Raw genomic sequence first — 17,664 nt, 5'->3', positions numbered from 1 at the left:
ATCATTTCTAATTGATGATAAGCTAACAGAGTATATTTTCAATATCTTTCTTTTGTGACAATAATTTACCTGGTCAACAAATTTTATCAAGTTCAGGTTGTGATTCTCTAAATTATTTTTAAAGAATAATTTCATGTCATCGCCTAACGAGGCGAGGGATTGGAGGATGTTATTAGAAAGTTGATTTGGGGCAAAATCAGAGCCTGTATCATCAGCATAATGATGTTGACAATACAATTTTTGTATTAGGTGTTTCTAAAGGGAGCATTTAAAAAAAAAAGAAAATGGGTCCAAAGATAAACCCCTGAGGAACCCCATAAGTCAGAGGTGCCAGAAAAGAACTACAATAATCAGTTGTAAATGGGTAAAAAGTCAATAAGACTTAAGGGGGCGTCCGATTCCTGACCAAAAGACCAAAAGGTGTCGTTAAAATGTTTAACCACATCATCAGTTTGAGAAGGTGGTGACTCACTTTGGCTCAGCAAAGAAAACGATGAACAGAATGAAGCAGTTAAAAATCTGATCTACAACACAGTTATAAGTGATGAGTGCATCTCCGATTTTTTTAATTTTTTTGGCCCCCTGGTGTTTGGGGGTTGACAAGACTATGATTTCAACAGTCTGTCTGTCTGACTAGTGGGATATCTGATTCTCCGTAAGACAAAATAACAACTATTTATCAGAATGCCCTGAACGATGCCAGATGGCTGCGCTGGGTCTAAAGTTGAATTCAAAGTCCCCAGAAGATGAGTTTTAATTATTTAGCTGATCATTTAACCTCCCATCTAATTCTGTTACAGGGTTTAGGGTTTCATTTTGGGGAACATTGTTCACGTCTAATTGCCAGAGTTTTCTCAGAAATCTCGTTGGGCTCCCACAAGCTTTGATTTCCTGTGTTTTCACGAAGCCCTTGACCTCCTTCACAGCGCCGCGATTAAGCCAGAAGGTCCATCTGTTTGCCAAAAAAATCACCTTCCAATGCAACAAGACTCACTCTTTTGGGTTATTCATGATTTTGCATATTTACAATTATAATATAGTGTATTTGTGTACATATTTGCTTTTAAAATTACATTTAAGCGAACGCAGGGGAGAAAGGGTATCCATGTCGTGTTTTACCCATCGACTTTGGAATCCATTTTGAGCTGCTTGTACACCGAATGAAACCACTCGATTCTGTCCCAAATCGTACATAAATTTACAAAGAATAGATATTGTTTTACAGGGTTTTTTTTTTCTTTTTGACATTTGTGAAAAAAATTATGATTTCTGTCTCTTTGTGTTGTAATTTCTTGCACATATGTCTGGATTCATTTAATTCTCTACGTAGTTTTAATTTTGTTGTTAGAACTGGAACATGTGTTTGTACCTGATTAGTTTGACTTGCATACATTTCTCATCATCAACTTTTTTATCAACTACACAAGAAGTTTAGCATTTCTTAGCATTTTTGATTATGCTTCACTTTGCCTGAACAGGATGATAATTATTGTGTCTAATATTATTTTTATGGCTACACATTCATCTTGATGGGAAACCTCCCCGTTTAATTAGAATTCCTGTGAATATGCCGTGTGTTTTGATTCTGATTAATAAAGCTGAACGTGTGGGGGGGGGGTTGTCTGAATATATTATATGGTATATGTGCCATCTATAAATGTGTTTCAGGGGGGAGGTTTCTTGGCGCACAGCGAGCGTTGCATGCTTATGGGACTATTTTTAACACCGTGACTCAGTCTGACTCAACTTTATTAAAGATCTATTTGCAGTATTTGTAAACTCATTCATACATGTCTGTTTGTTATTTTGGGGAAAACATCTATTCAGAATTGCATCATTTCTGTTCAGCAAAAGATTGAAAATTTACTTAGTGCTTTAAAAGTTTTGAAGAATTGAAAACAAAACAGATGGTTTATTGCATATACATGAAAACGTGTGCATTCAACTCACTACAAAACGTCAAATAGACCTTCAACTCATAGCACAGCTAAATTTCTTTTGTCAGGAAAAAGCAAAACACTTGGGCTTATGCACATAATTGTTTTTATTAAGTTTGTTTCTATGCTAAATAGACTCTGATGAAAAGAAGTTTTTCCATTCTCTCTTTACAAATGTTTTGATGAATGGTATCCTAATTGTTGACAAGAGTGTCATTTGTGTACTTCTACCTTTTGTTAGGAAAAAAAGTAGGCTCAGTGCAGACTTTTGTGCTCTTAATGTTGCGATTTGTGTGGACTCGTTCAGTTTTTTCTTTTTTTTCTCCTTCATTTTGGAGTTTTAAAATCGATCTCAGCCAGCGTCAAGATATGGATGCTGTGCTTATTTGGCTTTAACTACTTCAAACCATCTCATTAAAATGTATTTTGGTAAAAAAAAAAATGCCTAGATGATCTGGGTTTGTTCATATGGGATTTTGATCTTCTTTTGAAACATTTGTTAAAACATACTAATGTAAATATCAAGTTGGACGTTTCTGCATTCTTATAAATGTCGCAGTAAAGGTCAGTGCAGTTTGAAGTATGCGCGCTTTACTTAAACGCACTCCCCTAACGTTGTTTCCTCAGGTCAGTGTCTGCAGGCCTCAACTCTCCTGCTAAGACCAACTCCATGGAAAAGAAGCTGCATCTTAAAAGCAAAGATTTACAAGAAACTCAAGACAAATGCCATAAGGTTTGTGTGCAAGTTTGTATGTGTCCCCTTTTTTTCCCCAGATAAATATTATTTATTCTTCCATCCATTTCCTTTTCCCCACTTCTCCCTGCCTATGTCATCTGTAGTCATTGTGTGAGAGGCGGGGGATGCCCTGGACAGGTCGCAGGTCCATCACAGGGACACATAGAGACAAACAACCATTCACACCTAGGAGCAATTTAGAGTTACCAATTAACCTAGCATGCATGTTTTTTGGTGTGTGGGAGGAAAGCGGAGTAAGGCCCGGACCGGGGGGCGATCCTGCGACCTTCTTATTGGGAGGCAACAGCGCCAACCACTTCATAGCCGTGCCGCCTTATTTATTCCTGGAAGGGTGAATTTCATTCGAAGCCACATATAAATAACTGCTGATTGGAAACTGTAAAATTCAACTTTCATTTTATCATTACAGGTTTTATTTCCAGATTTCTTGTGTTTATTTTGGCGGACTGGCTTAAAAGCTTCTGTTTGTGCTCTAATAAGCCAAGATAATCTTCTTGTTTGTACAACATTACAGCTTTGTGATTTGAGGCATTCGCAGCGTGGCGATGGGTCGGGAAAAAATGGGTTAGAATCTGTATCAGAATCAGTCATATTGGCCAAATATGTCTTGGCATACTAGGGTTTTGCTGCTCATTTCTAGTGATCCTACAGTAAAATCTTAAGCTTACACAGATGGAACCCAAAATCTTTTTTTTTTTTAAATGCTGTAAATTATTAACCCTCCCCTAAAGGCTTTGAATAAGATGGGTTTTCTTTGCTGTATTAAGATGGAGCAGGAAATCTCCAGGTTCCAGCGTAAAATGACTGACCTGGAGTCAGTTCTCCACCAGAAGGATGTGGAGCTGAAAGCCTCAGAGACTCAGAGAAGCATCCTGGAGCAAGATCTCGCCACCTACATCACTGAATGCAGCGTGAGTCATACTACCAGCTCTTTCATAACTGTCTGCGGTTTAAGGAAATGTTTGAATGGAATAATATTGTTCGAGATGTTAGTGGTCTTTTAGGTATTTGAGTACTTTTGCATAACTGTTCTTAACAATTAAATGTAAAAAGCAGTGTTGATTGGACCCTGAGATTACATTCGTGTGTGTGCAGAGCCTGAAGAGAAGCTTGGAGGAGGCCCGTGTGGAGGTCTCCAGAGAGGATGATAAGGCCATGCAGCTGCTGCACGACATAAGAGAGCAGAGCAACAAGCTGCAAGAAATTAAAGAACAAGTATGTATATTGTTTTTTTACTCTTCTTAACTTTAAGGTTGCTGTACTGAAAGAGGGAACTAAAGACTTCACGGTCCATCTACTAAGCTGCTGTCTTATTTTAAAGTATTCTGTTTTTCCGTTTCAGTTTTTAATCTATAGGTGGTTTCGCGGTGTGATAATATTCCCTCTCAGTGTGGGACCGTTAAACAGACGGGGCTTCTCCCCTGAGTGCGCAGCTCTTGTAAAGGTCATGCCTGCAGATGGCATCCCTGTGAGGTTAAAAACCTTAAACATTGATTATTACTCAGGAGATTCACCAACACTCCTTCAAGGAGTTGCAATAGTTTGGTGTACTTTTATAATAAAGAAGCAGGGATTTCTTTACAGATGGAAACCCTTAGTGACCAATGGCATTTCGATTGAATTAAATATCTGTCATAACAACTTGTGTCATCTAATATCATCAGATGAATATCTGGCGTGCAAGAGATGACTTAAGTGAACAGTTTATACTTTTCCACGTCAGTGTCTGCCAAGATTCTGACACTTTATAGTGTTAGATTATCTTTCACCTCATGTCCTGGAGTGGAAAGTTGTAAAGTTTGGGTTTTTGTTTTTGGATTTTGACAGTTTTGTTGATAAATGGTCATCGCCACAGAGCATCACCATTTCAGTAGATGACTGCTCTGTGACACTGTGTTTGTGTTGCTTTCTGTAGTAACATTCTCAGTTTCTATCACTGCTGCAAAGTCAACAGTTGTTAGTTATTACGGCTTAAACAACTATACAGTTTACTGCAGTTTCACTCTTACCCTCCTTAGAAAGCATTTCATGTTACAGATGTTTTACACGATCAAGTGTGATACTAAAAACTTTAGATTATTCTGCGTTGATTACCAGATCATTATGTTAAATTCTTTTTCAGATATATTTAGCAGATAGAGTATAAATATAATCCAAGTCAAGCATAATGAGTATTAAATTATTGAGATTATTACATTATATTAGATAAAAAAAATCAAATGAGCAACTCAAATGTCTTGGCTCAGCAACATTTTTCATCCACAATGAAAAAATCACATCAGAGTTCAACATGTTGATAAGACAATTAAACTGTCACAGAAAGATTTTTTTTTACTGTTTATTGACCTCACTGATGCTCACTGATGATGCTGTTGCTGATGGCCTCAGGAGTACCACGCCCAGCTAGAGGAGATGCAGGTGACCATCAGGCAGCTGGAGGAGGACCTGTCAGCCGCTCGGCGTCGCAGTGACCTCTACGAAGCTGAGCTTAGAGACTCCAGACAAACAAGCGAGGAGCTCAAACGAAAAGCTGTGGAATACCAGCAGAGAATCCAAAAGGTATTTTTTGCTCCATGTCTGTTTGTACTTCATGTAACTCAAGTGTCAGCTGAGTCAAATACGCAAATACTGTATACTAAAGTGTCTGATATATCTGTTTAATTTAGAATTTTGTAGTTATGTGAATCTAAACCGTTTTTAGATTCACATAGGTTAACATAGCTTGGAAGCTTTCTAAAAGCCTGCCACTTGTTCAGGGTTAACTTCTCTTAATGTCATTGGTTATTGATCTGATTGTTCGTTTTCAGGCTAAAGAGCAGGGAAAAGCTGAAGTGGAGGAGCTTCTCTCCAAACTTGAGAAGGTAAAGGTGACCTCAGACACCTGTCACTTTCTCTGCAGCATGACAGTAATTGTTTAGATTAATGAGACACTCACTGTGTTTTGTTTTGTTTTGTTTTTTTCAGACTAACTCTGAACAACAGGTGAAAATCCAGGAACTCCAGGACAAATTGTCCAAGGTAAATGTTGCTTTTCACAACCATTGTGCAGTATTTGGCTTTAAACAATCATTTTCTACTTAAATTTCAATAGTCTCTGATATATTAATGCAAATTTTCTCGGTCATCTGTAAAAAGTGAGTTGTTTAGTCATCTGTGCCATCTACTGTATCGTACTGTCACTTGAGATATCTGTCTTGGGACCTAATAACAGCCTTTGACCTTCTGAATTCCCCTCAGGCAGTGAAAGCAAGCACAGAAGCCACCGAGCTGCTGCAGAATGTCCGACAGGCTAAAGAGCGGCTGGAGCGAGATCTGGAGCGCCTGCGAGGGAAAACTGACTCAAGTGACACTTTAAAGCGTCGTCTAAGAGAGACAGAGGTACCAAACTAAATAAATACACATTGTTAAAGTCCGACAAGGTTTGGTTTGTCTTTTAAATTACTTTTGCAGTCCATGAACGGCCCCCACTTAGTAACTTTTACGTGCAGTTAATCTTCTGTATGTTCTGTTGTGCAAGCAGGAGGGTAGGAAGACCCTGGAAAACCAGGTAAAGAGGCTGGAGATGGTTGAGCGGCGGGAGAATAAGCTGAAAGATGACATTCAGACCAAATCCCAGCAAATCCAGCAGATGGCTGAAAAGATCCTGGTGAGAGAGCTACAGATCAGACTCGCTAATACTCTGCACTACTCCACCCCTAATTTCCCCATTACCCAGTGTTCCCTACTTCCACTCATTCCACCCTAGAATTAGATATACCCTCCTAGTCATTTGAGAACAGGCACACACACACACTACTCTTTGAAGAGCAGGGCCTTACAAATTTCTGATGGTAACCCACTTACTTGCGTGATTTTTACCATCGCCAACATGAGCAGGCATCGCTACGGTCAACTTGTGAATTTCCAGCTTTTCAATGCAAGTTTCATCCTTTTTTTAAATAGCTGACACTTGTTGTTTCATATGTACTGTCAGCATGTCAAACGATGTTTTTCAACTTCTTCAGGAGCTGGAAGAGAACCTGAGGGATGCCCAGTCTACAGCTCAGAGGATGGAAACTCAGCTTGTTCAGAAGGAGAGGCTTTTCGAAGATAAGATAAAGGTTGGCCGGTTTAATGTTTTTTATGTAGTCAGTATTTGTCCGTCTTGACAATTTGAACCATCGTTGTTGTGTAAGATAGTCAGAGCTGTAACGTGAGAAGTTACAGCAAATTTCTGAAGAGACGTAATCTAGATCTACCCATGCTTAATTACTTCAGACTGATTTCAAACTTACCATTTGTAGGTGACGTTTAGGAGATTTTTAATCAGTTGACTAATATATATTTTTTTAAATCTTCATAACATTTACAAAAAATACCAGTCAATGCCTGAAGCACTTTGTGTTACACTTTACTGTATGAAAAGTGAAGTTATAAATAAAGTTTGACTGATTGTTTTACTATGAGAGTTGACTCAGCACTAACTTTGTGCATTTACGACCACGCCATGAATACTCGCTTTTCTTGTAGCCGATTACTGTCGCAGCCTATGTGTGAGCATGTCAAATCTGACGGGTCTCGTGTGGACCGGTTCTGACTGATCAAGGTGCTGGAAGCCCAGATGAAGACGGACCTGGCCGAGAAGGAGAGCCTCGAGGTGAAAAGGGCGCAGCAGGAGGAGGAGTCGAGGGAGAACTGTAAACTCATCAGTGAACAGAAAGCGGTAAGACAACAAAACAAACCTGAAGTTGTTACCGAAGTGGACACAAAGCATTGTTTTTCTCCTGTGTTAGACCTTGAGTGAACGTCACTTATTTGTGAATTTGTAAGGATATGGCAGCTCGGCTGAATCCATATTTTGCATTTGCCTGGTAACACTTTGAACTCCCAGTTAGGTTCAGCTGTAATGGCATAAGCTAAAGAAGACAAGCTAATTTTCAGGATGCTTCTCGTTGCTCAACACAGCCTGATCCTAAGTTGTAATCTGGTTAACGTGTTCGACTGAGGCAGTTAAGAAGCTTTTAAAGGTAGTCGTCTCACAGTGACGGCAGCAGCAAAAGGAAGCACCTAAAAGGATTCTGATTGGATTAGCTGAACTGTAACGTTTTGCTGTTTATGAAGAAACTGCAGCTTAAAAATCTGTAATGAGTCCTTGGAGACTTTGGTAATAAGTTGATAAGAAACATATCTGTTTAAAACCTGATGTGCAGCATGTTGTTGCGTCTCTCCCCACCTGCAGACCATCAATGCTATGGATTCAAAGATGAAGAACTTGGAGCAGCGCATCGCTGAGCTGTCGGAGGCTAATAAGCTGGCCGCTAACAGCAGCATCTACACCCAGAAGAATATGTACGCGAATGAAACCTGCTCTATACAATGTCTTTTTCTTTAAGCGCCTCCATGCACATTTTGACTTAATTGCTTCATTAAGTAGCTCCTACATCCATATGCACTGCAGCTGATGTGTCTTTTCTTAGTGCAAACTGTGTTATTTCTTGCTTTAAAAAGAGGAAATGCAGTTTTAACTGACTAACTCAGAGATGTTGCTCAGGAAATGTTTTTCAGTGTAATCCTAAATATGGTCAGCTCAGTTTGGAGGGTTTATTTTATTGAAATAAATTAACAGCACTAAGTAACATTTAAACTATGCAGATATGCTAAATATATCTTGTGCTTCTCCAGCGACCCTCTACCCTTCTTAAAGGTGACTCCTCGCGAACAGGCAATATAATTGTGACCTTTGTTTTGTCAGGAAAGCCCAAGAGGAGATGATCTCAGAACTTCGACAGCAGAAGTTTTATTTGGAGTCTCAAGCGGGCAAGCTCGAGGCCCAAAATGCCAAATTAGAGGAGCATTTGGAGAAAATGAGTCAGCAGGAGCAAACCAGGAGAACCCGGCTGATGGAGCTGGAGAGCCGGCTACGGGAGGTGAGGCAACAGGAGGCAAAGAGATGGTGCTAAATCTGTAAGCTCAGGATTAGCTAATTCACTTAAACCAGCACAGACTCTAGCCTAAAATAATTACCATCAAGAAAAGGGATTAAGGCAGTTGATCAGATAGCCGAGCTTAGGTAGCTTTCATGTAAGCAGCTAATTAAATACAGGTCTAAACAAAGACAACCTTTCCCAGACTGCCTGAAAATTTCTTTATTGCACAGTGAAGGGTAAATTAAATGATAAAGAATTTGGTTCAAGCCTGGAGTTTCCCACTGCTTGTCCACCACTCTGAGAACTTTATTCCAAAATTCAATATCTGTTTCTGTGTCCATTGCAAACCTACGCTAATAAAAACAGTTTTGACACAAATCTCACCCTTCTCTTGAGAACTCGTCTGCAGATGTTCCTGGTTGACAGCCTGTTGTCACATTTCTACCTCCTCACACTCGGAACTACTCAGACGTGATACACAGATTGGCACTAATTGCTGGCCTCGCTGTCCCCTCACTTACAAACACACTTGCGCTCACACAAATATGTGCTCTATCGTCAGATATAATTGCCTATTCTATTTCTTTAACAGAGCTTAAACACATTCTGAGTCTTTTTTTTAAGACGCATGTAGATCTGCATGTATACATCAACTGGGACTTGTTGATTGATGTCCCTAATTAATGCCATTCTTCTTTTTCCTGTATGCAGTTAAGTCACAAAGCCAAAGAGGAAACAAATCCAGATCATTTTTCCTGACTTGTTTTGTTTCTTTCTGGTGAACTAAACAACTTAAGACGACGCTAAAATACTGTTCTAATTATTATCCTTTGTAGGTACTACAGCATAAAGATGGCATTCACTCTCGTTTCTGTTTTGCGTGTAGATGGGCCTGGAACACGAAGAGGAGAAACTGGAGATTAAGAGACAGGTGTCCGAGCTGACCCTGTCTCTCCAGGAGCGCGAGTCCCAGATCAGCAGCCTGCAGGCTGCACGTCTTGCTTTGGAGAGTCAGCTGCAGCAAGCTAAGACCGAGCTGGAAGAAACCACTGCTGAGGCCGAGGAGGAGATCACAGCGCTGAGGGTAGGAGGGCTTTTTTCACAAGCACGTGTGCAGAATAATTAACATTTTTAGTGATAGAGTAGACGGGACCGAAACCAAGATGGAGGACGTTGCTCCAATAGAGGTGTTAACCGAAGTACCTTCACCATTTCCTTCCATGTTCTTTATTAAAAAGAAAAGATTTTTATTTTATTTCTTTAAAAGTACAGGGTTGTGGGCATAAAGAGGAGGAGGAATCAAACAGATGATTCATGTTACATTTATAATAATGTTTATATTTAAAAAGAGGCGTAGCATTCCTCAACATTTTTGGTAATCATTGTGTGGTAATTTGGTTGTTCCTTTGCCATTTATTTGTTCTTGTTCTTGTTTTTACAGAACCACAGAGATGAGATTCAGCGCAAATTTGATGCCTTAAGAGACAGTTGCTCAGTAAGTGCCTTTTTTTGTGCTTTGGCAGCCACCAGGGAAGGATTGTCATAAGGTTTTGTAAGACTTATGATTATTCATTATGCTAATCGAAGTGTAAAAGTTGGCACTCATCTACTTAAAATGTCATTGTTACACGCAAGAATCGCGACGATGGCACTGACTTAATTTACAGCGCATCAAATGACTATTTTCTTCTGTGAGCTTTGACAGTTCTGCAGAGCTGACACCTCTTCCTGTTTGTCTCGCCTCAGGTGATCACTGACCTGGAGGAGCAGCTTACGCAGCTGAGTCAGGAGAATGCCGAGTTGAACCGCCAAAACTTCTACTTGTCAAAACAGCTCGACGAAGCGTCGGACGAGCGGGAGGATAAGCTGCAGCTCAGCCAGGAGGTGGACCGCCTCAGGAGGGAGGTGGCCGACCGTGAGATGCACCTCAACAACCAGAAACAGGTAACACCTGCCTTACCTCAGGCAGGAGTTTGGATGCAAATACATTTTTATCCTTTCAAAACATTTTCAGAGATGCAGTCAAAAAAAAAAAAAAAAGAGCAACAGTTTATTATAAACACTGAAAGGCTCGCATTCAGAGCCACAGGAACCATTTGGTAACGAAATCTCCTCATGGCACTTAAGACCATGTTGCTGTCAGCAACAATTTCAGAGACGATAATCACATGGTGCTGCCAAAAGCTGCGAAAGATGTCCCCTTCAGTCTGTTATTTCGGTTCCGCTCCCAGAACATCGAGACACTGAAGACAACATGCAGCATGTTGGAAGAGCAGGTGGTGGAGCTGGAGTCTCTGAACGACGAGTTGTTGGAGAAGGAGAGGCAGTGGGAGGCGTGGAGGGGTGCTCTGGAGGACGAAAAAAACCAAGCCGAGAGACGCACCAGGGACCTGCAGAGACTTCTGGACAACGAGAAGCAGAACAGGTGACATTTCGACTAATATTGTTCTTGTCCTGAACAAACACTTGGAGAAGATGGAACATGATTGTAGATTGCCATTCTGTTTGTTACCTAAATAGTGCACCATTTAAAACTTGTTACCGTGCTGTTTGTAGGCTGCGTGCAGAGCAGCGCAGCTCCGAGTCTCGTCAGGCCGTGGAACTGGCAGTCAAAGAGCACAAGGCTGAGATACTGGCCTTACAGCAGGCCTTGAAGGAGCAAAGACTGAAGGCTGAAAGTCTGTCCGATACAGTGAGTCTGTCACATAAATTTAACCCTATGTTTACGTTTTTACAATACTTCTGAATGTAGTGGCTGAGAAAGCTTAAAACTCTGCAACTCACAGATGTCTGTTTATCAGTTTGACAGCAAGATTATTATGCATGAATTATGTGAAATTCTTCTCCATCACATGTTTAGTGTCCCAAAAACCTCTTTTTGCTGATTGTTTCTTTTAAGTTTTGAAATACTGTTGTGACAACTAGCGGGGAAATCTTTATATTGCACGTGATGTGATTTCACACATACTGTCAGAGCAGTAGAGAGTTCCTAATTAGTTTTTTTCTTTTGTTTATTTTGCCTGTGTATTTGAGTATGCAGTAAGTTTAGCTCTAATCCTGGTTTACAGAATGTGTCTGTGGCTAGCTTGTGTCCCAATCTGACATGCACTCATGTGTTATCTCAGCTCAATGATCTGGAGAAGAAGCACGCCATGCTGGAGATGAACGCCCGCAGCTTACAGCAGAAACTGGAGACGGAGAGAGAACTGAAACAGAGGCTGATGGAGGAGGTATACTGGGTCCTAACTCGTGTTTACGACATCTGTTTGGGTTGTATTTTTATTTAATATAACAGTTTTTAATCACTTTGAAAAGTGGTCAACTGTAAATCAGATTTCCTTTGTTAGTAGCTGAATTGTTTGCTGTTTTTTTTTTCCACAGCAAGGGAAGCTTCAGCAGCAGATGGACCTCCAGAAGAGCCACATTTTCCGTTTGACTCAAGGCCTTCAGGATGCCCTGGACCAAACTGACATGCTGAAAACTGAAAGGACAGACCTGGAGTACCAGCTGGAGAATATACAGGTGCTCAGCACAGCATCGTCATAGTTAGGTGACATTCAGTGGCATCAGTAGAAGAAGGTGCTCCTAGTCGGATGATAAAATTGTGTAACTGATGTTGGCAGGTGAAAAGATACGAGTCTGATTCATGTATTCTCAGAGAGACTTCTTTTTAAAAGTGAACTTCAGAAGCGTTTCCTTCTCTGAGCTTCTGATTTCCGTGTTGCTGCAGGCTGTTTACTCCCACGAAAAAGTGAAAATGGAGGGGACCATCTCCCAACAGACCAAACTCATTGACTTCCTGCAGGCCAAAATGGACCAGCCCACCAAAAAAAAGAAGGTCTGGGAAAATAATAAACTACCGCTGCGTGGACCAAAAAAAATGTATTGGATTAACAATGAGCTTGAAGTGAATTCATTTAGTTTTAAAAAAACCTTACTGGGTCTTCTCTGTGCAGGGTATATTTGGGCGGCGGCGGGAAGACGTTGGCACCACGACCAATGGGGCGCTGGCTCAGCAGGCGCAGCCGGCCGTTCCCATGCAGTACGGTGACATGAAAGTAGCTTTGGACAAGGAGCGCTCGCGGTGTGCAGAGCTGGAAGAGGCTTTACACAAGATGAGGATAGAGTTACGATCCCTTAGAGAAGAAGGTAGGAGGAGTGTTCTTTAATCCTAGCGCTCATTACGCTTTATTGACTTTAACACATGCACTGAGAATGACTTAATCATTGATGCTGAGCTGTCCATTTCGGTACATTCCTGTTGATTTACATAATAAACGTGAGATAAATTGTACATTTTTTTTCACTGTGGATTAACAGCACCACTGTGGGAGTCAGATTCAGCCTCAAAGCTGTCATTTCTGTCTCTGTTGCCTCCCTCATGTAGTTTGCATTTGCAGCCCTCTCAGGCTCTTAAAAAGTATGGTTAAAAATTGGGATTTGTTTTCAGCATTTTTCAGGCCTGGATAAGTATGTGGGAGGGAAAAGCAAATACAGTACGGGAGAACATTGGCGTTTTCAAACTTTTTCCCCTGTTGCATTTTCTGAAAGGTAATTTGGTGTCAAGGAAAGTTTCTATAAAAAAATTGCTCAAACATGCAGAGTTCGTACTCCCAGTAGCAGCACTATGCGTGGTGGGTTTGTGTAAATGAAGAACACATTGTAAACCACTTTGTAAAACTAGTTTATGAACTTTTCTAGGTCAGTTATCATGATTATGTATTGTTTTTGCAACTAGTCAGTCCAAAGTTAGACCAGCCCTAAGGCGCTGATTTTAATATTACTATATACTGTAACACAACTTTATACAATGAACATAAAGTTTTATTGAATATGATTTGATTAAGGGTTCAAATTTAAGTTATTTAAAATATCAACTCCCACAAAAAAAAAGATGTTATCCCCTTTTATTCATGTACACAGCCTGTATTTTTAATGGTATTTGGAGCATGCAGAAAAAAACGTGTCTTTTAAATTCATTAATTTTTATACTTGAACATTAAACCAGAAACAAGTTGTTTCAGTTGTGGTAATCACATCTAAAATTTTCAGATCAGAAAGTACATTTTTTCCCCACTTTGTTCCAATTTTTGCCCTGGACATATTTTAACAGTTCTATCAAGATGTGTTTATTCTTTTCTTTTTTTTAAAACTGGATCTAGTATGCTCCAGCTTTATCTTATAGTTGCTTGCTTTGTTTGTTTCTGGCAACGCAGCGGCTCATTTCAAAGCCCAGGAACACGTGGCTCCGTCCACGCCAGCCCAGGCTCGACATCAAATCCTCATGTCGGCCATCGTCAAATCCCCGGAGCATCAACCCAACCCCAGCAGCCTGCTGAACCCCTCCACTCGCTGCAAGGAGACCTCGACGCCGGAAGGTTAGTCACACACACACGGTACGCACAGTTTTAAAAATAAATGTCGTCCCACAGTAATCAGCAGGACTACGAAGCCTAGTTTTCTCGTCTTAAAGTTGTACAGTTTGTTTTCACAGGAGCAATCAGCCTGATTCTATCAAATGGACACCTTAGCCACCTGTTTTGTTCATGTTGGGTGTTATTTTTGTTTTCTCTCAAATGCCAGTTTCACAAAGCAGGGTTATTAAGTGAAATAAAGTTTCAAAATGATGTTTCACACCTGAAAAACAGATCGAATTTTAGATTTTTTTTCTCTTTTACTAACACTGAAGCTTTTGAAGTTGTGTCTGAATATGAAGCACCAGTGAATTGGCCAGGTAGGGCAGGCTTTAATCTAGGCCCTCCTTTATCATAAAGCTAAAAGATGTTTTTGATGGAATTGATCACCATGGAAACTGAACATTTGCAGCCCGAAACCTGTGTAAGGCGTTCAGCGGATCCCGTCAAAAAGTGTAAACAACTCAACAGTTTGCCTAATAAGCTCTGCTGAAAAACAAAACAGAAATCAAGTTAAAATAAACGAGCGGAGGTGAAAAGCTCCACGTAGAGGCCCAATCAAGAAGTCGAACCTGCTTTGTGATGCAGGCTCGTTTTTGTCCGTGGGATTTTTTTGCTTGCACTTAGCTATTGTGAGACCGCTTTCTCCTTTCTGTCTCTTTCCTCTTGCTCCTCACAGAAAAGAGGAGGGTCACGTTTGAAAGTAAGTTAGCAGTCACAAGTGTGTGTGTGTTTCCAGTCACCTGAGCTCATCACGTGTACACGCATGTTGTGCTGTGATGACACATGCTCATTATCATACCTGTTCTGCTGTCCGTTGGCTGACTGCAACTTAACCAAACACTGTTTTTTTTTTTCCCCTAGCGGCCAAGTTTTGACGTGACGCTATTGTCTCTTTTCTGTGTCATTTCTAGATAGCATATTGTAGGATGAATAGCTTTTTTTTTTTTTTTTTTTTACTCTTAAACATTTTAATGCATTTCATGCTTATTAGCATGTGCAATCAGATTTTGATTTGGCTGTTTTTAAGGTCCCGAGGCACTCTCTTAAATCTGCAATTCAGATAACCAATTCATTAATCAAATTCCCACATACTGCTTGAAAATAATGCATCTAATATGAATCTTTGCTGACTGCTGCAGGTATTAACCCCCCTCATGCAGAATATCAATGTGCTACGTTTCCGTCCCTTCAGTAACAGCGATTTGGTGCACTTCTTCCACCCTCTTTTTGGCATTGCAGAGTTCGGGCGTCGCGTGAAGGAGCGAATGCATCACAACATCCCTCATCGTTTCACCGTGGGCCTCAACATGAGGGCTGCCAAATGTGCCGTCTGCCTGGACACTGTTCATTTTGGGCGACAGGCTGCCACTTGTTTAGGTCTGTATCGTGCTCCGTACGTGGGCAGACGGAATAGCAGAGAGTTTCGGGGGAATTTTTATCGGCCGTGCAAACGAAGAGGTGTTCCTGTAACGCAACCTTTTAAATCGATGAATCAGTTTTGTCTGTGGATTTTATTTTCACAGTTATGAGTCTTTAAAAAAAAGATTGTGCCAGTTTAATACATAAAGCAGCAAAGTAGAGTTAATATAAAAGCACATTTCTTTATGTCTTTATTGTTAATTATGAACTGCAGCAGGTAATTTTTGCGTCTAATTTTATGTGATATTTGTTAACGTTTGTCCTCTCAAGCCTGAATCTCTGACATCACCATGAACCAAATTAAGATTTGTCTTTTATTTCTCTGTTTTATTCCAGAGTGCCACACCCTGTGTCACCCTAAATGCTCACCCTGTCTGCCAGCTACCTGCGGTCTGCCGGCTGAGTATGCAACTCACTTTTCTGAGGCTCTGTGCCGAGAAAAGGCAAACTCGCCTGCACTGCAAGTCAAAGAAGCCACAGGGCACGTTCGATTGGAGGGATGGATGAAGCAGCCAAGGTAACAGGTTTTTTTTTACTGTAAAGGTTTAATACAGCCACAATCAAACATGTGCAATATGTTATATAAAGCTCTGATGTTGGTTTGTTTTTAATATATCTTTTTTTTTTTTTGGATAGAAATGGCAAGCGTGGCCAGCAAGGATGGGAGAGGAAATATGTGGTGCTCGATGGAACCAAATTGTCGATTTATGATAATGAACCCAGGGAAGGTCAGTATTTTATTTCTTTTTTCCTTTTTCATATGTTTCTGTTTTCTGCATTGCACATTCAAGAATGCATCTTCAGTGAGGCAGTTTTAGTCATAATTTAAAAGCTGTTTTTCCTCCCCTAGACTCTGTAAAGGCTGAGGACGAGTTTGAGCTCTGTTTACCTGACGGAGAGGTGACGGTTCATGGAGCTGTTGGCACGTCTGAGCTCATCAACACCGCCAAGTCAGGTACAGCACCAGCAGCAGCTTAGCCTGCTACTCAACACACTCTTAATACATTTAACTCGTCAGCCACTGAGTTCAGCCACTCCCAGTCTGTAGTTTAAATCCCCAAAAGCATCTATGAAATCTGTATGCCAGCAGAGTAACCATCTGATGCGTGTTTTGGTTTCTGTCCACAGATATCCCGTACATTTTGAAGCTGGAATCCCATCCCCACACCACATGCTGGCCAGGACAGTCCCTCTACTTCATGGCTCCCAGCTTCCCTGACAAGCAGCGCTGGGTGGCCGTGCTGGAGTCTGTGGTGGCCGGTAGTCGCGGATCTAAAGACAAAGCGGAAGCTGACGCTGTAAGTGTCTTTTATACATTTAACACACATTACTCCTTGTTCCAGGCTTTGTGGAGTTCAAAATATAAAAGAGTTTGTATAAGAGAGGTGTAACCATAGCGCAAACAGTAGCTTTCAAAACACAAGCTTATGTAGAAGGCAACTTTTTAAGTAGTGATTTAATCTAAAGGTTGTAGTTTAGTGTAAACAGTGGTTAGATATTTTGAATGCTTTCATTCAACACCTGGCTTCACTTCTTTTTTTTTCCGTCACTTCTTTTTCCCTCCTCCTCCTTCTTTCTCTCTCTCTCTCTCTCTGCATGTTCTCTCTACCGACATCCCGTGTTTATTTGTTGTCTTTGTTCACGTGGTTAAACCGTGTGTGTGCGTGCTTGTGCGTGTACACGTGTTTGTGTCTCCATTCAACTTGGTTATGTGGATCACATTATAGGCAGGTGGTTCTAAAAGACAGAAGAACCTATCCCCTCTGGTTCAGGTACAGTAAGTAGCTGCACGAATGCCTGGGCTTCAGTCGTCCGACCGACTGAGCATGATTTAGCTGTACACAAGTACGCATACGACACTGGTGCGCTTCACTGCAGCTTAACAGATTTTAGGGTCAGCCGTTGAATATGGTCAATGGAAATAGTTTCCTTTAAAAAAAGAACATTTGTTTTCTCAGAAATTTCAGAAAGTTCAGATCCTTTAAATTGGGGTTATGTGGTTATGTTAAAGTGTATTTCTTCACACTGAGACCGTTTTAAGAGCTGTCTACAACAGGTAAGATGATTGTTCATGACCTTTCTACATAACCCCACCTTCAAAAGATCTGAAGTATTATTTAAATGCATGGCTGTAAACAAGCTGCTGCACACACTCGACTTGGTGTCCTATGCTGTCTTGCATGCTCCGGCAAAAGCTGTGCTTAAGCCCCCTTCAGTGAAACATGACA

General features: G+C 40.8%; 1 protein-coding gene across 9 annotated transcripts in view; it reads left to right on the top strand.

Annotated features, from left to right (window-relative positions):
* cita (citron rho-interacting serine/threonine kinase a) overlaps positions 1 to 17,664 on the top strand; it is a 35,091-nt gene that overhangs the window by 10,540 nt on the left and 6,887 nt on the right. For 3 of the 9 annotated variants that reach the window (XM_017422835.2, XM_037975363.1, XM_025007342.2), the window contains exons 11-39: positions 2,565 to 2,670; positions 3,462 to 3,605; positions 3,790 to 3,909; positions 5,083 to 5,253; positions 5,502 to 5,555; positions 5,659 to 5,712; positions 5,932 to 6,072; positions 6,212 to 6,340; positions 6,699 to 6,794; positions 7,280 to 7,396; positions 7,913 to 8,022; positions 8,426 to 8,600; positions 9,487 to 9,684; positions 10,042 to 10,095; positions 10,347 to 10,544; positions 10,832 to 11,025; positions 11,157 to 11,292; positions 11,726 to 11,830; positions 11,982 to 12,122; positions 12,331 to 12,438; positions 12,557 to 12,749; positions 13,817 to 13,978; positions 14,694 to 14,717; positions 15,257 to 15,394; positions 15,773 to 15,953; positions 16,073 to 16,164; positions 16,287 to 16,391; positions 16,565 to 16,734; positions 17,164 to 17,208. In XM_017422835.2, the coding sequence (XP_017278324.1) occupies positions 2,565 to 2,670; positions 3,462 to 3,605; positions 3,790 to 3,909; positions 5,083 to 5,253; positions 5,502 to 5,555; positions 5,659 to 5,712; positions 5,932 to 6,072; positions 6,212 to 6,340; positions 6,699 to 6,794; positions 7,280 to 7,396; positions 7,913 to 8,022; positions 8,426 to 8,600; positions 9,487 to 9,684; positions 10,042 to 10,095; positions 10,347 to 10,544; positions 10,832 to 11,025; positions 11,157 to 11,292; positions 11,726 to 11,830; positions 11,982 to 12,122; positions 12,331 to 12,438; positions 12,557 to 12,749; positions 13,817 to 13,978; positions 14,694 to 14,717; positions 15,257 to 15,394; positions 15,773 to 15,953; positions 16,073 to 16,164; positions 16,287 to 16,391; positions 16,565 to 16,734; positions 17,164 to 17,208 (3,661 nt within the window). The remainder of the gene's footprint in view (positions 1 to 2,564; positions 2,671 to 3,461; positions 3,606 to 3,789; positions 3,910 to 5,082; positions 5,254 to 5,501; positions 5,556 to 5,658; positions 5,713 to 5,931; positions 6,073 to 6,211; positions 6,341 to 6,698; positions 6,795 to 7,279; positions 7,397 to 7,912; positions 8,023 to 8,425; positions 8,601 to 9,486; positions 9,685 to 10,041; positions 10,096 to 10,346; positions 10,545 to 10,831; positions 11,026 to 11,156; positions 11,293 to 11,725; positions 11,831 to 11,981; positions 12,123 to 12,330; positions 12,439 to 12,556; positions 12,750 to 13,816; positions 13,979 to 14,693; positions 14,718 to 15,256; positions 15,395 to 15,772; positions 15,954 to 16,072; positions 16,165 to 16,286; positions 16,392 to 16,564; positions 16,735 to 17,163; positions 17,209 to 17,664) is intronic. The other 6 variants (XM_017422836.2, XM_017422841.2, XM_017422837.2 and 3 more) reach the window with 6 other exon arrangements.

The sequence above is a fragment of the Kryptolebias marmoratus genome, linkage group LG4, assembly GCF_001649575.2.
Source record: "Kryptolebias marmoratus isolate JLee-2015 linkage group LG4, ASM164957v2, whole genome shotgun sequence".
NCBI classification, from domain to species: Eukaryota; Metazoa; Chordata; class Actinopteri; order Cyprinodontiformes; family Rivulidae; genus Kryptolebias; species Kryptolebias marmoratus.
The sequence above is the reverse complement of the archived record's forward strand: the minus strand, read 5'-3'. Positions and strand labels throughout refer to the sequence as shown.